The 21509-nt window shown below is 36.5% G+C and overlaps 1 protein-coding gene across 3 annotated transcripts in view; it reads right to left on the bottom strand.

Moving 5' to 3' along the window:
• Positions 1–11742, bottom strand: part of LOC106077240 (uncharacterized) — a 107775-nt gene extending 96033 nt beyond the window's left edge. For all 3 annotated transcript variants that reach the window (XM_056021082.1, XM_056021084.1, XM_056021083.1), the window contains exons 1-2: positions 11390–11742; positions 10520–10544 (exon numbers count right to left, since the gene is read on the bottom strand). In XM_056021082.1, the coding sequence (XP_055877057.1) occupies positions 10520–10544; positions 11390–11431 (67 nt within the window). In that variant the 5' untranslated portion in view covers positions 11432–11742. The remainder of the gene's footprint in view (positions 1–10519; positions 10545–11389) is intronic.
• Positions 11743–21509: the final 9767 nt, after the last annotated feature.

Here is a 21509-nt window from a genome sequence, read left to right as displayed (position 1 = left end):
CAAACTTTAATTCGTTATGCTATTCAATTCTTATCAAATTACCCAAGACTTGAACCTCAAAGCTTCAGTCAAGCAGTCAAGTGCTCACTCTGATCACCACCACCATCCGTCCCACGTTTCATAATGCTAAGTAATGAATGAATAAAAATATGACATTATCTCCCCTGTCAACAGCCGCGGGGCTCGTACCATAATCGCGGACCACCTTCTCGATACCCTATCAACAGCCGCGGGGCTTGTACTATAATCGTGGACCACCTTCTCGATACCCTGTCAACAGCTGCGGGGCTCGTACTATAATCGCGGACCACCTTCTCGATACCCTATCAACGATCGATCTCAAAGGTACTAACGTTTCATTGATTGCCTTTTTTTTTAATGACTGGAACGTGAAACCTTCAATCCATCTATAAAATTAAAAACTCAACACCTTCTGCGCCGCACCGCCGCCTGCTGTGTTCATTAGTTGTTGTTTGTTCTTGAAATCAATAAATATCTAGACTTGTAAATTTAGTTGTACTTACATACGTCCAAACATATTAATAGTATTAACTAAACAAAAAACAAAAGAAACCCGATGAGTTAGAAATCATATATTATATAGAGTATATTAAAGTAAAAAGCTCCCCTTTCAGACCTTGCGAGCTGTAGGGCAGATCTAAGAATTACGTGGGCTCAGGAGCACCTTACAAATTCCGATATTCAAAATCCCAGTCTTCTCCGAGATTCGAACCCAGGATCCCAGGTTTGGACCCCAAGCGCTTAACCACTCAGCCACACGCCCCCTATATATTGCAAAGAAAGGTTGCCACTAAGATCCTTTTATTCTCATACGTTCGAGCTGTCCTAAAATAGCATCTCTCTACTTCAATATATTTATATTTATCGCAAGTGATTTTAATTGTATTTTTCATTGTCTATGCGGCGATTGCGTCTTTCATTTAAAAAAAAAATATGTTGCAAATGAGTGAGTTAATATACGCTTTGTAAAAAAAAGAAATATTTTCGTATCATGCTTAAAATTATTGACGAGATTTGATGTGAAGGGAAAAAAAGTGTGTTTTTATCAAAAGCTTTACCAGAAAGAAGAGGTTTACTAAATGAAATATTGAGATCTTTATTCTAATACTGAGAGTTCAGTTTAAGGAAAAAAGACCATATACTTTGTTGTCATTAGTTTGTAAGTACTCTTTTACCCTACAATGAGAATTGAAACTTGATTGTTAAAAACAATTTCTTTGATATTTTCCATTGAGTTTTCAGATACAATTTTCAACTTAAAACCTATAGGAAACAAAATCTTTACATTTAACATTATATTACATTTTTTTCCACTTTTCCAGGACACAATAAAGTCGTTAACGAAATTGTCAGTTTTCTGTCATCTAGTTGTTATGTACTAGTTTAGAGAGTAGGTTAGTTTTGTTAGACATATATATTGTGTATTGTTTTAGCGAAGGTAAAAGTAGTGACGTAGTAAGACAGACGAATGACGTAGTAGACTTAGACGACAAGAGAGCAACATGGCTTTTGTATAGAAGTAGGCTGTTTTAAATAGTAATTAGAAATAGCGACGTTTAGGAAGACTGGATGGATTTCCCAGTGCTAAATAAAGTGCTATTTTGTAGAAGTGAAAGTCGTTATAAAGTCTATATTTAACTTGTAATGTTCTGTGGCTAATGTGAAGAAATTATTAAGAAGTGAAGTCCGATGATATTAGCCCACAACATAGTTAAGCTAGTCACTAACAAGCTTGTGGTTTCCTGTCATCCAGTTAAGGTAGTCACTAACAAGCTTGTGGTTTCCTGTCATCCAGTTAAGGTAGTCACTAACAAGCTTGTGGTTTCCTGTCATCCAGTTAAGGTAGTCACTAACAAGCTTGTGGTTTCCTGTCATCCAGTTAAGGTAGTCACTAACAAGCTTGTGGTTTCCTGTCATCCAGTTAAGGTAGTCACTAACAAGCTTGTGGTTTCCTGTCATCCAGTTAAGGTAGTCACTAACAAGCTTGTGGTTTCCTGTCATCCAGTTAAGGTAGTCACTAACAAGCTTGTGGTTTCCTGTCATCCAGTTAAGGTAGTCACTAACAAGCTTGTGGTTTCCTGTCATCCAGTTAAGGAAGTTGCCTGTGAGTGTGTTAGTAACTAGCCGATCCCACATGATTCACCTTTATAGAAAAAAAAATTATCTACATTTACACCAATTGATATCAAACAGTACATGTATTTCTTTCACGAAGCAGTTATGCTTTAGACAAAATTGTTGTCAATTAATAAAGATATAGAAGCTAAAAGCAAAAAACGAAGTCTTGGCCAGTTCCTTTAAACTTTCATTAATATATAGTGTACACTACAGGGAAATACACTCGTACAATACAATTTCAATTATTTACACTTATCAATTACAGCGAAGAATGGAATACAAAAAAGAGCTTCCGCCTTCAATGGACTAGAACTAGCCCAATCGATTCAAAGGTGTTTACACTTAGATTAAAACGATTGGGTTCCTATTCTCTTCTCGTGCCTTAAGCTCGTGAAACGAGATCAGGACGAGGTGGGGAGGTTCATAACCATCTAAAGGCCTGGGACAAAAAAGGTTTGCGATCGTATCAAGGACGTGGTTCAAGCCTGGCAGTTGTTTAGTTCACGAGATGGGGGGCTACACCTCTGAAGAGTTCCGCCTGAGTAGTGCGCCACTTTAAGTCCAGTACACGCCATTCGTTTTAACTGTGTATCTATGGTGCATTCAGGCCATCTAGTTGACATTTACTGAATGGTCTTTAAAACTATAAAAAAAAAACAGAGCAAAGAAACGAAACGAAACAATAAAATTACGAAAAGATTGAAAGAATTCTACACTTTTATATGAAGGCAGGAGTTCCAGTTATTCAAATGCTTCAACCCCCCAGGAAAGAAAGCTTAACAAGACCTGCATTTTTCTCAAACGTGATAAAATACAAGAGGGGAAAAAAGGCTATAGAGTTTAAAGAAAAAATGCATTCATAAACGTACGAATAGTTATTGCATTATTAAATATCTGTTGACACGGTCAGTGGTGCATTGAAAAGGATATTCAGAGAATATGCAACAGTAGCCCAATGACATGTGATACATTAGAGAACACCTCGCATTAGTTTAAGAAGAATATTCGATTCGATTTTAAAGTGCAAACGTTTCACCACACGTAGGTGTAGAAAATAAAAATAAGTTCAGAATATTTTAGACTGCAAGGCTCTAATTAATAGTGGATTATGTTTTCCACTCTTTTGTCAAATAATAATAGAGTGACAACCTGTTACACTAACAAACAATTACATTACAAGCAAATACTCAACAGACTTGACTAGATGACTAGCTAAAGTCCAACATAAAATATTAGAAACCAAATGATATCATCCTCGCTCTTTCTCTCGTTTTATCTTTCTCCCTTTCATTTCCGTCTCTCCTTTCACTCTCTTTTTACAAAGCTTCTATCAACTCGCTCTGTTTGTTTGTCTGTCTGGTAAAAAAGTTTGTACACGCTATTTCTCCGACACCCAATCTCGGATCATGCTGAAACTTTGCACAATTATTGTTTTTAACTGACAAAACATAAATCAATTTTTAACGAAATTAACCAATTAGTTAATTAACTATTGGTAATTACTTTTTTGTTTGGTATCTCCAACATAGGAAAGAAATTGTTTTTGACTGAAGTGTTGGTATAATATATTGGTATTAATAATTCAAGCTTCATTCATAGATTCGCGCATTGGTACAAAAATAGCATCTAAGGTCACAATGGTAAAAGTGTCAATGGATCATTATAAAATATATTTTCCATTTATTAACTAACTCGTGGAATAGAATACTGATTCAAATGTTGTTTTTAAAGAAAAGAATTTTGGCATGAACTTCGTTTTAGTTATATGCTTCAAGAATAGCAAATCAAAAATAACATTATGTGCTATTAATTTTGAATGTATGGATAAGGTTAATAATTATTATTTAAAAAACAATATAGGTGTACGCTAAATGAATCTATGGAGATGCTGTGGCTGAGGGGTAACGCACTTGGAACCGGAAGTCCCGTGTTTGAATCCTGGTGAAGAGTCTAAGTGGACCACTTCGGGGGCTGATTTTGAGTTTGTGTTTCCACACAAACTGTCTTTGTAACCTTGTTGTTTATTGTGCTTGTTTTTCCTATTTATTGGATTCTCTTTCTTCTATCTCTCTATTTATACTTTTTATCTCACTTTGATTCCTTTAATATATTCTAGCTTGACTCAGTAGAAAACAAGGCTGTGTGTGTTCATGCTTGTCTGACCAGTCAGAGATAACGTTACAGCCCTCCCCCCCCCCCACCCCCACCCCCAGTTTTAAAAGTCACTTCAAACTACAGCGACAGCCAACAATCTCCATCAGCATCAGTCTCAGCTACCATTTGTTGAGTCAAGAGAAATACGACTCCTATCTTTGATTTATCTAACTGTTGATTTCTGCTCGATTCCTTTCTGTTTGAGCGTTTAAGTTCTTTCTGTCTTCAGAAATTGTTTGGTTTTCTTTCCCTGCAGATGCTAGGTAATTAGGTAGTTCTAGTTAGATTTGTTGCATTTGTTGGCGTCAGCTAACTGTTCCTTAGTAACTCATTATGTCATTCAGTCGAATCCGATTAATCAGACCATTAGTTAATCGAACAATCCGCTTACTTGGAACTAATTCTTAAGTACCAAAACAAATTCAAATACAGCCGAATCCGGTTAATCGAACAGCCTGTTTGGAACAAATGGATTGAGTTCTGATGCCATCCGTCGATTAACCAGATTTTAAGAAACATGTAAACCACAATACTGGTTAGTGGACTTACTTAAGAGATATAAATACACTTTGACTGTAAAATATATATAGAAATATATATTGAAATATATAGGAACATATATATATATATATATACATATATATATATATATATATATATATATATATATATATATATATATATATACAGAGAGAGAGACAGACAGACACAGAAGATGGAGATTACCATTATAACTAAATACACATCGCTTATAGAAATCATGTCTTGAAACAAAAGAGTGTTTTTGTCTGTAATCCATACAATCTAAATAAGCCAACTAGATCTATCGGTATTGGAACCAATACTATTCTTCATGAGTACTTCAGGCGATCACAGATGCATTACCGCAGCGCGGCATTAATGGAAAGTTTTGTGTTGGATTAGCTCTCACTTCCCTTTCTTACAGATCAAAAAGTATGGACCAGAGCGTGATGGACCAGAGCGTGATGGACCAGAGCGTGATGGACTAGAGATTAGACACAAATCTTAATGGAAGACTCTTGTCTCAATTTACCCCAAGACCTAAAACGCACCTTTGTGCTTGAGACTCAATTCGTTTCATTGCATATGCTTAGATTCATCCACCTTGAAATTTCTTACGATCAGGAGTGTGCGTGTGTAAAGGTTTGCGAATGTGCGTGAATGTCTGCATTGGTGTGTGTACTTGTATAACATCATGTGTGTGTGTGTGTGCATGTGTATGTGTGTGTGTCCCCCCATCGAGTCGTACTCTTGTGTTGCCTACATTTTTTCAAGGTCTCACTATTTTCCCCATTGTTTATTTATTAGTCTGGTTGTGTCCTTGCGGTAGTCGAGTTACTCCGATGAATTATAAATGTGCGCGTTTCTGAATAAACGTTTCAATATATAAGAAAACTAGTCGTATGGCGGCGTAGCAAACGCCGCTATTTTGCAGGGCCGGACTTAGGCCACTGCAACCTATGCGACCGCAGTGGGCCCCGCACTTTTATAGGACCCGCACTTTCAAAGGACCCGCGCTAATTCAAGGTGTATAAATTATTTAATTAAACCATTTTATAACTTAAAACAGATTTCCCGCGCCCTCCTGTCGATTTACCAGGAGCTCCTGAAAATCTCCCGAAATTGCAAAAGATACGAAAAAGTCCTTAAAATATACGGAATATATAGACAAAAATTGTCGTTTTGGGGTGTCATTCAATATGGAAAACGCCAATCCTACGCGCGATAAATAAAAACGGCATTATGCATTAACCGTAATTGTGTAATCTGGTGAAAGAAGCTTCTCGCGCCTCAAACTATTGAAGAATTACTTGAGGTCAATTCTCAAAGATAGATTGAAAAATGTGGCAATTCTTTGCTATTGAGCGTGATCTATGTAGGAAACAGAATTATTATGATATACTGTATGACTTTGCTACACGCAAAGCTCGTAAAGTAATTCTGTACGTAGTAAATAATGAATAAAATGCATAGACGAATTTATTTTCTAATACAAACTCTTAAATTTCAGTTATTATACACTTCTCTACCCAAACTTGGCCCCGCGAAATCCGTTTCGCATAGGGCCCCACATAATTAAGTCCGGCGCTGCTATTTAGTGTTTGTAAAATGTTTGTTTGTAAAATGTTTTACATGTTTCGGATGTTCCTTCAGAGTTGAAGGACGAAGGGCGATGGGAGCGGGCAGGGTTTGATAAATCCAAACGACAGTCCAGCGCGCAAACCGCACGACCAGGCAGCCATCCGTAGTGACCGGTGAATACTTGTTCTCACCCCCTCCTCTTGATTATTCGTGGGGTGACTATCCGCAGAAATAAGAGAGTGATCTTTCCTTTGCTTCTTCTTTCGTCCAAAATCTTGAGCGACGAAGAGAATTATATATATAGATACTTTTTTTTAAAAAAGACTCTTTTGTACAACTTATAGAACAATTATTTTTTTTGCTATTAATAACTAATGAATGTCATATTTTTTAAATAAGAACATTTATTCCATCAACTGAACAGGCTGTAAGTTTTCATCATGCCCTGGTTGTAATTCAAAAAACAGAAATGGAAAAGTGGTTTGAGTGCTGGGACAAGTCCCAAAAAGCCCGTGGAGTCCGGGAGCGCATGAGGCGCCCTGACTGCAATTCCCCGTGGTGGAGGCTGTATGGTGACATATACGCACTACGCAAGACAGCAGGGTTTCTGTCCAGGGCTTTTGCAAGAGAGGATTTAAGCCTCTCAAGCCCTCACTCAAATGGAGTTTGATGATGATGATGATGACCCCCACCACACAATCCCCCCCCCCACTGAGAAAACAAGCCTTAGCAAATGTATAAATCACTACACATTAAAATGATTGTATTTAGATCTAGACCTAGAAGAAGATGCGCAAAATATTCCTAAACATTCATTTATTAAAGAATACTATAGCAGCATTGTATTGAAATATCCAAAGACGCATACGTTGTAAATAACTATTTTCTGTTTCTCTAGTCAGATTTCAATGTACTTCTTTTTATACTTTGAAAAATAATAACGGTCAAACTAGAGTTTTCCCAATGTGACCAACGAGCTAGTCATTCTTCTCCCAATGATGTCAAATTTCTAGGAAAATCGTTCGAGCCAGGCAGGTTTTTTTTTTTTTAGCCCAGCCACACTCCATGAAGTTTTGAATTGAAAAGAAGTATTGTAAAAATGGCACAATTATCAATTACATTTTGTGTATATGTGAGTGTGAGTATAACATTGTTTGAATGTTTGCGTGATGCAGTGTATGTGGGTGATTGTCAATACTGTTACTCACTTATTTTATATCTTCGGGAATTGTGTGTTGAAAGACCCAATCGAATGTCTGGAATATAGTTCTTTTATTGCAAAGCGTTAACCTAGTCAATAGGTACACATCCGCATATAGGTCTACATTACATTATATATATACATATGCAGTGTGTACCTGCGTATCGCCAAGGCCAGTGCATCCTAAAGCAGACTGTCTAAAAATGTCTGGAACAGACGAGTTATCACCACAAATACAAAGCTAGGGATCTATAGAGCCGTCATCCTAACTACATTGCTCTATGCCTCAGAAACGTGGACAGTGTACAGAAAGCATGCAAAGAAACTTAATCCCTTCCACATGACATGTCTAAGAAAAATACTGAATGTCAAATGGCAAGACAAAATACCAGATACTGAAGTCTTTCAAAGAGCGCCTCTGCAAAGCATCCATACAATCCTGATGCAGTCCCAGCTGCGATGGGCAGGACACGTCTGCAGAATGGAAGACCACCGCATCCCTAAACGACTCTTGTATGGCCAACTAAGCGAAGGAAAGCGCTCGCAAGGTGGTCAAAGAAAGCTCTTCAGGGACACCCTCAAAGCTTCTCTGAAGGCGTTCAGCATAGACCCAGCCACCTAGGAGACAGAGGCACATGACAGAGCATCATGGCGTCTCGCTGTGAAAACTGGCGCACAGGTTGCTGAGGAAAAGAGAACAACGCTGACAGAAGACAAACGCCAGAGAAGAAAAGCATGGCCCACGACACTAGCTCCATCTGGAATAACCTGCCAAGTGTGCAGCCGAACATTCCGGGCTGACATAGGTCTCACCAGCTACATGAGGAGGCATAGAACCCCACTGCAAACCCCTCAGCCCTCTGGATGACAAAGTGGCCATCATCGAACTATATATATATAAAGAGAGAGAAGGAGACATAGCAGTACAGGCCCGACACCAAATGGTTTAGCCTCTACCACTTGAATAGTCGGTGTTTGTATGTAGGGCATTTATTTTTGGTGGGAGGGAGGTGTGGTACATAAATGATACTATATTGGAAGGGGAACAAAGGTGTGTGTTTATATGTATAAAATGCGGGCCGTTCTATCGGAAGGCAAATAATAATAATAATAATAATTATCTTAAAAGCATCATCTCAGATTCTATGCTACTTTTAACAGCATGTGTCAAGACTCCTTCCAGAGACTGGCATCTATAACGAGCAGCTAGTTTAGAAGACTTAGACAAGTCGCGGTTTAACCTTTTGAAATCTTACAGTAGAAGTGTGCACAAAAACCTCTCCTAGTCTGTTCCCATCTGAAACTTCTGCTGTTATATAACAATTAAGTCCAAGATGTCGAGTACTGACTCTGAAATAGTTCTTATTATATTAAAGTTGATACAATTCTGAGATATGATTCCGCGAGTTCTGGCGTTTGGCCATGAATTTTTTTGTTAATACAATAATTGTTAAGATTTTCCAATAATGTCAGAATACGATATGATTGGAATCAGCACCGAACAATCAACATCGCACCGATAAGAACGACAAATCTTTGTTTTGTCACATGTCTCTAATCCTGTTTTGGTTGGAGTCTCTAGCAAATAATCAGATTTACAGTTTGATAGGGCTATTACAGTTATTCTGGATATAGCCAGTGGCGTAGCAGAAGTTCTTTAAAAATGTTTGTGGGCTGTTAAGAGGGGTTCTAACATATAAAGTAAATTTTTCCTCGAACACAAATTTTCTTCAGTTTAGAATAAATATTTTAATAGTGGCATTTTTGTAATCAGGAGTCTAGAAATGTTAAGTTTGATAAAAATAATATCCTTTAATTAAAAAAAAAACAACACTCTTTTTAAATAGAGTTACAGTTCCTTGTCTGTAATGTTTGTTGATCTTGTTATCAGAAAAAGTTGAAAATGTTTAAATTGTAAACAGCTATCTATTCTTATACAACGTAGATTGTTGATATGTATTTACTATAAAAAGAACTGGGGTAAAAAGATTTTTCTTGTCTAGTTGTGCTCAGTCAAAATAAAGTAGAAATGTGTATTAAAACATAAGATTGAAAGTTGGGGTTCCCTCCCTTACCTTCAAGTCACAAAAAGTGGAAACGCTGCATCCCGCGCCACGGTGAAGGAGGCAAATAGGTGTTACTATGTACTGTTTTCCACTCTCCACTCACACACACACCCACAAGCATACGAACTATGACAATAAACATACGAACAATGACAATAAACAATTGATCTTTTAAGAATCTGTTTAATTTACATACTGTAAATCTTCACCGATAGATAACTATTCCATAAACCAATTACATAAACTTCAACTTGATAAAGACTTATTCCCTAACGTATCCGTTAACACCCAACTCTCAGATTCAATTGTGGCTGTCAAATAGGAATCAGGCTTAGAATTCAGATATAAATTAATAATTTGAAAACTAGAACAGTCCAAACCACTATTTAATTCCAGTGTAAGACTGTTCTTAATAGCTGCATAGTCAAAGTGAACTGAAAGCCATAAGAAAGAAAGGCTGAGCAAATTTGTGAACATGTCTACATGTTAAATGTTTAACAATATCACTCAATACATTTTTAAGTTTTTAGCGGATACTTTGAAATGCCATGTATATAATTCAACTCTTTTGTAAAACAAAAACCTTTAAGAAACTTTATTAATGTCTATAAGACGTGGAACGCTTACTTGCGGGCCTTTTCATTACAATTGTTAAAGTAAGAAAAACAAAGGAGGGGTCCATGGCAAAATGTACAATAAATAATCTGGGAACAAATCAACGGGCATAGCCGGTGGGTCAATATATTTTCTATAACATAGAGATCATGTCCATTAATTTAACAGGAGGTATCATCAAAAAAAAGGTGTGTAAAACTGTAAAACAACTAAAGCCTAAAATGTATATTTATCTACTTACCTGAGCATGCACCAATAAGAACAACCTGTATGGAAGTAGACAAAAAAAAAGCAGCTATGGGTTTATACTGAGACAGTGCGAGTCATGGTGTGAATGTGGAATGGGGGGGGGGGGAATGCAGTATGTTTGACCATCGTACTGTATTATTTTTTATCATGTTACTGCAGTATGCTTGACCATGTTACTGCAGCATGCTTGACCGTGTTACTGCAGTATTTTAAAAAGTTTCTCTGTCTGGTTTAATCTTAATGAAATCTAAAGGCCTCTATTTATTTGGCAACAAAATATTTATTTAAAATAAAAGCAACATTTTTTGGCTCGCGATTTTAACCTTTTACCATTACAGGAAGATACACAAGACACAGTTTACACACACACACACAAACACAAGAGCTCTTGTTCCCTTGGTAATTAAACTGATTGACTAAAAGTTATTTCGGTGTACATTGCACTTGTAATGTATGAATGTTGAGCTACATGTCATATGCATAGCTGTCATTTGGGGTTCAGTGGAGTGCGCTATTGTCAAACGAATTTTCTACAGGATAATAAAGATGTTATTATTATTAAATATTTAGATTATCATTTCTATACACATAGTCCTTTTTATGTTTATTTCTAATTTCTCGACCGACTAGATGTACGTGAGATATAATACATGTGGAAGATAAGACAGTTTTAAAAAGATAGACCTCCTCAGTATAGCCCTAATTATCTCATCAAAATGTGTTGGCATAGAGTTGAGACTATTTCAGGAACAGTTTCATACATGAACAGATTTCTTCTTTCCAAACGTCTCTCATCATTTCAATGCCAAAAATTAAATAAACTTATTTAGTATCTGTCACACAAATAGAAGAGTGTACTTACAAAGATTAAACCTGTACCAAGCATACTCAAAGTTGGTTTCATTGTGTTTAGTTCAATTCAGTCCATTAGAAGCAAAGTTGTTTTTTCTATTTCCTAACACAGAAAAGCAAATAAAAAAAAAATAATAAAACTTGTTTTCGGACGTCTAGCAGTGTGGTGTTTCCTTTGACAAAGATGTGACCATAAAAATGTATTTCCTTTTCAATGCAGCGCCAAAGCAACGCTTTAACTGAAACGGGTTGGCATCGATATGGGAGGGGGAGGCAGAGGGAGACACCACAAGATTCCTAGAGTTTGATTGGCTAGCTCAAACCACGTGCTCAATACCGCCACTAAAAAGAAGGGAGGCGGGAAACTATTCTCCAAACGCATGGCCGCCAGCTTCTGGAATAGAATAACAAAGATGAAAATAATGCTCTCGAGTTCTGAGAGTATGGTAGACAAAATGCTCTGTGACAGGGGTGCCTTCATTGTCCTGGCCGCCACGTTTTATTGAAGCCAACCGCAGCTCAATAAAAGAAATCAATTAAAGGAATCGATATTAATCAATGTCAATGGGACTTTGATTTCCCGGCTTATTGCTTCAATATTAGTTCAAACTCTCCGGCATCATTACTTTGCTAGCCCCTACCTACGGTTTTATTAACTATGTTCACTGCGTCAATATTCAGTTTACATGTATCACAAATAGGAAACGATATCTTTAACCGTATTCCTGAATTACTTTTAGCCATCATTCAGTGGTAGTCCTATATCTAGGTTATACAATCACATAGAGTAACTGTGCTGTTATTGTTAAACCCTGTTTAGGGCACTCGTCATTTTGGTACCTCCGAAACACGAAGCCCCCTATCATACAGATTTGGCTATCGATTCTTTTAGTAATGTCAACATGGATATTGATTCTGTTTTGGGGTTGGGTTTTTTTTTGTCTTACTTTTACCTAAAGTATAAAAGATCTACGTTCGATTGTCTAGCCTGCAACTGGAAACGAATTTGAGGAAAACAAATTATAATGTGTTCTGGAGTAAATGTTTAAATTAAAGAGAAACTAAATATTTTTTTCAAGACTTTTTCATAGGACTGATTTTCAATTTTTAAACATAATGTTTGATGTTATAATCATGCTTTCTAATACAAATTGTGACTTTCCAACAGCCAATCTTAAAATGTATTAGAGTCTCAGCGTTTTACTTGTAACGCCAACATAGATCAAACAGCGAAGAGATCTCGCCATAATCTCTCCAGAGTGGTCCGGGACGGAACCCCGGCGCAAAATGTTTTCTTGCGTTCTGACTTGCTCAAATGCATAGTCATAGTGTCTACAAAGTACTATTCCTTATAGTATAAGAAAAATAAAAAGACAGGTCCAATTAAGTTACAGAAGTGGGACACGGGCAGATACTGGTGAGGAAACATCGAGACTTACGTACTCGTTGATGGTCGGCAGATCCCTTTGGACCTTTTAAACGTGAGAGAGATTGGTAAAATCACATCGGCGGAGACATATTGAAATGTCTCAATGTGCTATGGTCCCTATCACTTGATTGGACCAGCTGAGCAGTTGGGAAGGGGAGGGGGGGGGTAAGAAGAGGATCTGTTTGAATGTTGCCGTGATCGCTTTACAAACGCATTGTATAAATATAAAATGTACGACTTGGCTAATTCACATATACCGCAACATCATTCAAGTACAATTTCTTTCCTTTGTTCGATACAAAAAAAGGAACTAATTACAAATAATCGAAATAACTAATTGTGTTTTTTTTATTTTCTATTCTTGTTTTGTCAGGCTCAAGAAATAATTGTGCAAAGTTTCAACTTGATCTGAGATTGTGGGAGAAGTAACGTGTTGAAACTCTTTAGCCCCCTTAATACTTTGTCGCTTAAAAGTTTGAATCTAACAATAGATAGCAATGAAACCTTCTATTTTCATAAGCACTTCGCTTGCACAGTGGTTAGTTTATTGGCTTGAGGAGGCTAGAGCCCTTGAGTTCGAAATCAAGAAGCACAGTTTATTTTTTTAAGATACATTTAAAAAGCTATCACGGTAACCTTTATTCAACATAAAGCTTTTTAAGTGTAAATGCACAAGATATGCCCACATGGATCGCAGATGGTTTGTTTGTTGTACACGTTTCGTGTGTTCCATCAGAGTTGAAGATAATTTACTTCCTAGTCCAAACCTCCCGACGACGGGTGCTGGTAGCGGGAAGGGTACGAACCCGTGACCATCGAGACGACCAAACGACAGTCCACTGCGTGTACACAACGGCCAGGCAGATGGTATAATGTCACAGATTTAAGATTAGGTGCAACGGCTACTTTGTGTCTTCTGAAGGTGAACCGTTCTTGTTTTTATAATTAATAGTCATTGATACTTCAATCACTTTATAAGTTATTGTCTTTAATTGGGAAGAATAAGAAAGCGCGCTAGATTTTACGTTGATATTGAGACCCAGCTGTGTCCTACAAATTGAAAAATTGACTGGCAAATAAACTAACTCCAATTTATCCAACATCGAGGACTATTAAAGCGGTTTATATGTTTATATATATATAATATTACCACGATGGAAACAAGCAACGTTTATTGAATTCAAATGTTATCGATAGCTCCGATGATTGATTTAAATGCCGCTTTACAAAGTTTTAATTACGGACGCATCGTTAGTGTTAAGTAAATATTGGCAGACGACCATTGCGTGCTGCAGCTTTCTGTTTGTTCTTTCTGTGAGAAAGAGTTGTTGCCAACTCGAAATAAACAAAAATTTCGTTTTGTAATTGTCGCAGATCTATTTGAACAGAGAAGTCTACACAAATACGCTCTACAGTTTGTTACGTGTAAGAGTTATACAAAGAACAAATATTTTTCATTCCATTCTAGTTTAGATAAAATATGGGCTGAACGTTAAGTCTTAAATATACATTTAATCTCAAATATACATTCAATCTGTAATAAACAATCTAAAGTGTAGGCCTACATTGACACAGAGGTCTCTGGTTCGATTGCCGATGATTTTTCGGTCACCTCTGAGTTCGCCCAACTCTAATGAGTACCTGACACTTGTTAGTAAAAATCGCATCTATTGTGAAAAAATGTAAGCAGTTCATATATAACTATTTTTTTGGAATCCCCATAGATCTTGTTTTAGGTATTAAACAATTCTTAGGATGATTTCACTCGCCCATACGTCAAAATGTAAGCAGCATACTTTTCTTTATATGTGGGTTTTATTTACAGCTACATCCCTGTGTTTTTAAAGTTGACTCAAGTTGGAAATATATTCATTTGGCGGGTTAAAGAAAGTTTTTAAAGTGCTGACACTTGTAGCACTAAAATGTAATCCAGTCCATGTTTACTACCTTGATTCTCTTCGCTTCTATAGATACGGTTTGTAAAGTCTCAAATGTCAAAGGTCGACCAAATGTACTGTTGTGTCTGGTTGTTTAAAAAAAAAACACTGTTGAATAAAACTTTCACGTGCGGGACTCCCAGTACTCTTTGTGGCAGACCAGTTTACTTAAGAAACAAATACTAAGAGTAAAAAAAAAAAGAAATAGCCTTCATTGTTACCAATCGACTTTGATTGGCTAATGCGGATGTGACCTAAAGTTTTGAACAAGTGTAAGTCTGTTGTTAAACAGCCTACCAGTACAAATGTATGTGCTTAGGGATGAATCAATAAATCACTTCTAAACGAACACAAAACAAATCAAACGTGTACAGCAAGAAATGATTTTCCCAATGCAATTGAGTGCGTAACGCCAAAGGTGGACAACTTTCTTTGTTAGCACTTGAAAGAACAATTACTTTCAGAGTAACTTTGTTCGATGCAGTCTCTGGTCGGGCAACTTTCTCCAAAGCCATCATGTGTGACTTGAAGCTACTCCAAGAATGGACTTGGTGGAGACGTTCAGGCAGACTGACTCGAGGAAAAATTATTCTCAAGTGCTGGGCAGTGCTCGGTGATGTCGGTGTGACCAAAAACAAAAAAAAATTAAAGAGACAGACAGACGGACGGACAGAGACACATAGAGAAAAAGAGAGTTTCAAGCGTATTGGAATAACACTGCTCTGCACAGGTGCTTATGGTACGCACCAAGCCACCTGCGCACTTTCCAAGACATAAACACACTGATGATAGGGAGAAGCTTTCTTCGGTTTAATGGTGATTAGAAGTATTTAATTAAGGAATCTAAAGCAAGTTAAATAAAAATACGTTCTTAAAAAAACAAAGCTTACATTGATCGAAATAGCATTAATTTTTTTTTTTGTAAATCAGTCAAGTCATTAATTTTTACTAGAACAAGACGAACAATTACAAATTGGATTGGAAATATTTTTGTTAATAATTTGTGTGGTTTCCGTGTTGCTTTTAATACAAGCTTTTTTTTTAAAGAAAAAGTTTCTTAAGTCGAACTCAAGATCTTGAGCCTCCATGATGGCATTCCGACGCGTTAGCCGGTGAGCTATTCAGTACTCACATGGATTCGAACTTGAGAAGCCAAACGCTTTAGCACTTAACCACCACGCCCCATAGCTCAACCTTTGGTTAAGGGAAATCCCCTGTTAAAGAATCCTAACTCCAAGAAGGATTTAAACACTTTCAGCACCCAAGCACTCTATTGCTTTAGAAGTTCGGCGCTAAAGTACAACTTTTTAAGGACCCGTGGGACTTCGTGTTTATCCAGAAGTCTGCAATGTACGTTACGCAATTGATGACAAACGATGCCAAAGGGAACAATAATTGTTGAAGTTTTGTGTGTAACATGAGAACCTTTTCTTTTAATTTCTAACAGACGCAGACGATCATATAATTACACATAACATAGTAGCCTAATGCGTGTAAGACAATCCATCCATAAAAAGCGACACATGAGACAATACATGCTTAAAAGGCGACACATGAGACAATACATCCTTAAAAGACGACACATGAGACAATACATCCATAAAAAGCGACAGATAAAAGAAAACGTCCATATAAGAATATAAACAATTCACTTGTGCAACGATGTAATTAATTTAGCATTTAAAAGACGAATACTTAATCAAGACAATGCATGGCTAACTTCGTTTTTTTTTCTGTTTTGTTGTGTTTTTTTTTTCAATATAACGATCTTAACGACCTGAATGCGGGCACAATGGGCTCTATGGTACTGATGGTCTTTTAAAATCTTTCAATTGCAGTCTTTTGTCCACATAATTGTTCTTTTCTCTCGAGTTGCGCTGGAAAGTGGGCTGGTACAATAGCGACAATCCTACCGACTCAACATGGTATACATGGTTAACACCCAGCAAGAAACTGGTCATTATTCCACCGTCCACGGGGACACGTGACACAAACGATCAATGATAACTTATAGATCTAGTAGAAGCATTTGGGGGGGGGGGTGCATCTACATACTTTGTCTCGTTTCTTTGTTTTATGTTCACCGTCGAAAGTTGTTTTATATTCAACAAGGAAAAAAAAATGTATTACTTCAATTATATCATCACTTAAAATTACATGGAATGTGTTATACTACTCGTCGACTAACATTATTGTGCTTTACCTTTGACCCGTTTGATAGTCTTTATTGAAAACATTAACCTGATCTGGTGAACCATTGATGACTCTACTATAACTTACAGGTTTCTGTTATTTTGAAATTTTGATGGATTGACATTATAGATGTATATATATTACATTATAACAGGAGATTTCCGTTGACCAAAGGTTGAGCTAAGAGGCGTGGTGATTAAGTGCTAATATTGATGAAACTATAAAAACAATCAAACAAAGCATTAGGGTTTATTAAAAGAAATTTCTTTAAATCAAATAAGAACATAAAACTAAAATGTTATTTAACCTTGGTTAGGCCAATAATAGAATATGCATCCTCCGTTTTGGACCCCTCAACTCAAGAAAACATTAAGAAACTGGAACAGACACAAAATAGAACAGTGAGATTCATAACAAACGAATATTCACATTTGACTAGAGTAACACCTTTAGTAAAATCACTAAATTTAGAAAGCCTTCAGGACAGAAGACTCAAAAGTAAAGTAGCAATTATACATAAACACTGAACCATAATCTTCAAATACAAAAACAAAATTTAATAAAATACTCTGAAAGACACAGAGATAAAGGCACATTCCTCGTCCCATATGCTAGGACAAATTTGTACAAATACTCCTTCTTCCCTCGTGCTATTAGAGCATGGAATGGGTTGCCTGAGCTAGCCAGGAAAACCAATGACTTGGCAGAATTTAAGTCATTGGTTAATATGCATGACTAAATGCATGACGCGTAGGACGTAATCATCTTCTTTTTTTGAAGTAACGTCTGTATTATATAAGATAAGAAGAAGATAAGATTTTGCCATGGACCCCTCCATTTTGTTTTCATTTCATATTTATAACATTAAAACCCAACAAGTAAATGCTCCTGCATACATTCCTTTGGCCAATGAATTCTAGTATTTATTAAGTTAAATTGAACTGGCCAATAAATTTGAGTATCACTTCCCTCCCCCACATTAGCTCCCCACCTTAAATAGTCTTATATACACTATCGAATCAGAAAGCCCATTGGTAACGAACCATGCTGAAAATTATCTCCCTTAGTGCACGTGAGAGCAAGCGGGCAGTGAGTTTAAGATCGCCTTGCCCCTGTACAAGGACAGCCCTAATGCCGCACAGGAACCAGTTCTCTCTCTACCAAATCCTTGCCCCGATCGTCTTTCATGCAGAACGCGACATTCAAACAGAATTTGGTCTGTTGTTTCTTTGTCCTCAATGCAGTGGCGACACCGTGTGTCGTAGTTTTCTAGAAACCGTTCGAAGTAAGCACCAATTGGACAGTGACCGACTCGGAACAGGTCTAGGACGGCCTGTTCCGATTAAGTTGCCATCACGCATCATTGTTGTCTGGTCTACTCAGCTGCCCGTGGAGCTCACGGCCTTTATCGGACTTTATCTGACTATTCTTCTGCTTTTCGGTTATTTTTTTTTTTCTTAATTTCATAGGTTCTATATTTGTTGGCTTGGGAGTTGTTGTTTTTCTTTTTACACTCTGTAAATAGCAATGCTCGGATAATATTTGTGGTCGTGCGCCCCCGCCCATTTTTTTTTTCACTTTCAGTAAAACATCCCGCATTTCAACACTCCTCCATTTTTGGCCAGTGTATTCTAGTATATGTTACGTTGAATTGGAACGGCCCGCTTTAAAACGCCCTCCCAAACACACTCAAGTCAGGTCTGTGAACTTTTCTATCAGTTTTCTCTTCACAATGTCTACAAAAGCAAGGTTCGCGCCAAGCAGCGATGTTGAAAGTTACACACAAAATAAGAAAAATATATAATATACTTTTTGAAAAAAAAAAGCTTATATAAAGCAAATAACAGTACATTTTACAGCCATATCTTTCGATACTGTAAGATTTATTTTCCGTTTTCTATACCAAACAACTTTATTAAATTACCACTAAATAATTAATTTTTGGGTTAATTTTCTGATTGATTCCTGTGTTGTCAGAGACAATAAATAATTGTGCAAAGTTTCACCTTGATCTTGAGACTGGAAAATGGAAGAAAGTGTATTGGATCCAAGAGAAACAAAAAGAAATCAAATAAATAGATTCATGTTTCGTGAAGATATGAAAACCAGACCCTTAATATTTTTTTCCAATGACTGTTGTGCTAGATAGTTCATGGCTAATTCCACTCTTATTTCAGATTCCCTGGCATATCCCAGTGTGTATGACTAAAAAAATATTTATGTGGCTACTATTTACAAATATCAGGATCATATGTTTATCAAAATGCAAGATCTGAGAGTGTTTTGTTTTTTTGTGACCTTATTCTCTGTTTTCTTCTTTCTAGAACACTGAGATGTTTCATTCCAAAACCCTACCAAGGCCTTAACGAGAAGGCTGTAATGTTGGTATTTGTGTTTTTATTTATATAGTTCTTTTTGTTTGTTTGTTGTTGTTTTTTAAAGTTGTTGTTTTTTTAGTTTTTTTTTAACTCAGAAACCAACCCAAAATCTGGCTTTTTTTTTTGTCAGTTCTCCTGTGGTAATGAGAGACTTGCGTGAGAGCATAGAATCTCTCTTTCTCTATTTTTTTCTTATTCTTTGTCAAACGTAATAATGCTTCATCGGTTTTCTGCTTTGAATTTGAAACAATGAAAGTTTCCAGTGTCTTGAATGCAAGTAAATAAAGTTCGTCTCGATCTCTTTTTAAAAGAACGCTTTATTGTAAAGATCCAAAACATTTTTTACCCCTCCTTTTTGTATGTCTAGGATTTAGATCGCAAAGGATCGGGGTCGGATTTTCCTATAGGCAACACACGCTATATTTTAGGGCCACAAGAAATATTAAGCACTGGCATATAATATCTGGATTTATGAAGGCCAAAAAAGGCCCCATATTATATGTCAAATAGCTTAGGGCCTTTTGAAGTCTAAATGGAGGATGGAGGTGTCATTGCATTTGAGGCTCTTTCTCTTACACCTTAAAGGTGTTAACACCAGTTTTTAAATGGACACTACCATTTCTGTCCTATACAAGTTATACTTACTAGAAATAATATCCTCACAATTTAAAAGAAAAAGAAATCAGCCACACCTTACACCTCCCTATACACTTAGGGTTTAGATCTATGTCAGCGGTTCTCGGATAATGGGGTTAGTGACTCTCATTGACCATCATTCGAGGATGTTTGCGAAAAGCTGAATCAGAGTGATCTCAAATATTTTAACTGTCGTAGCATAAATATTAATAACAGTTTATCGAACGTAGTGTTACACCATTGCGGAATTATAGATATATTTCAGAGATGACATAGACATATATATATAGACTGGACGATAAAGAACAAATTATTATCGGAAATATTTGGGAAAAGATAAGTGTGTAGATCCACATCACAAACCTATATATATTTGCCTATGTCTATGATTATAAAACAAAGACAAAATATTGGGAATTGGGCAGTTTTGTACTTTTCAAAACTAAAGATCAAAGGTATATATTGGCTGAAATGTTAGTCCTAGAATTTATAGCTCAATCGCCGCCATTTTTTTTTCACATAGATATAGTACATAAAACATATTGACTCCCCCCAAATAAAAATAACTTCCTACTTCCAGTCTATATTTATTTATGTCTATGAGAGATGATTATTTACGCACTTCCGTTTATGATACGTAACATACCATTATTTTATTTTTACTTTGAAACAGTGCATAAAAAGGATCTTGAATAAAAGATCGTTAAGAAACGAAAATATAATGACGCTATTTTACGGTTAGGGTTTCACTTTCCAAAAGTTACAGCAAGAATTTAAACAAGTAAAATATAAAAAAAACTTTTAAAAAATAGAAAAGCTATGACCCTAACTGGTTAGTATTGATGAAAGCCGATCTGGCCTAAGGCATACAAAATAACAATGACACCTCTGGATCAACAGAAATATGGGGAAAGAATTAAATTGTTGACCAGGCCTGGTGTCAATTTTTATGATCTCAAGGGGGAAAATGATCTCCTGAAAGTCGTGCAATAACGTCAGAGACACACAAAAAATATACTATTTCAGGATTTCGCGCCATCGCTGAGATCGACGATCAATCGGAGATTAGCGCATTGATTTTAGATTTTCTGTGGCGCAACAATCAATTGTGCTCCAGAATGACGTCTTTGAGGCGGAAGCCACAGACTGGCTCATTTGTCACCGACTAGAACATGACGAGATGAAAACATTCCATCTTTGAGCTGATCCTCATTCTTTATTTCCTTTTTATACCTGGCAAGCTCTTTGAGTCTGTGGCGTGGAAAACAATTGATTCTTGCTGAAACAATTTCATCGCACTAATTTATCACTGAGTCTTGAATGTGTATATGTGTGTATATATATATATATATATATATATATATATATATATATATATATATATGCCTATATATATATATATATATATATATATATATATATATATATATATATATATACAGTGTGGCGTCACTAGGGGGTGCGGGGGGTGAGGGCCGCACCGAGTGACACCCGATAGGGGGGTAACACCCAGATGGAAAAGATGCATTTTTCCAAAAAAACAACAACACCAACTTA

The sequence above is a fragment of the Biomphalaria glabrata genome, chromosome 2, assembly GCF_947242115.1.
Source record: "Biomphalaria glabrata chromosome 2, xgBioGlab47.1, whole genome shotgun sequence".
NCBI lineage: Eukaryota > Metazoa > Mollusca > Gastropoda > Planorbidae > Biomphalaria > Biomphalaria glabrata.
The sequence above is the reverse complement of the archived record's forward strand: the minus strand, read 5'-3'. Positions and strand labels throughout refer to the sequence as shown.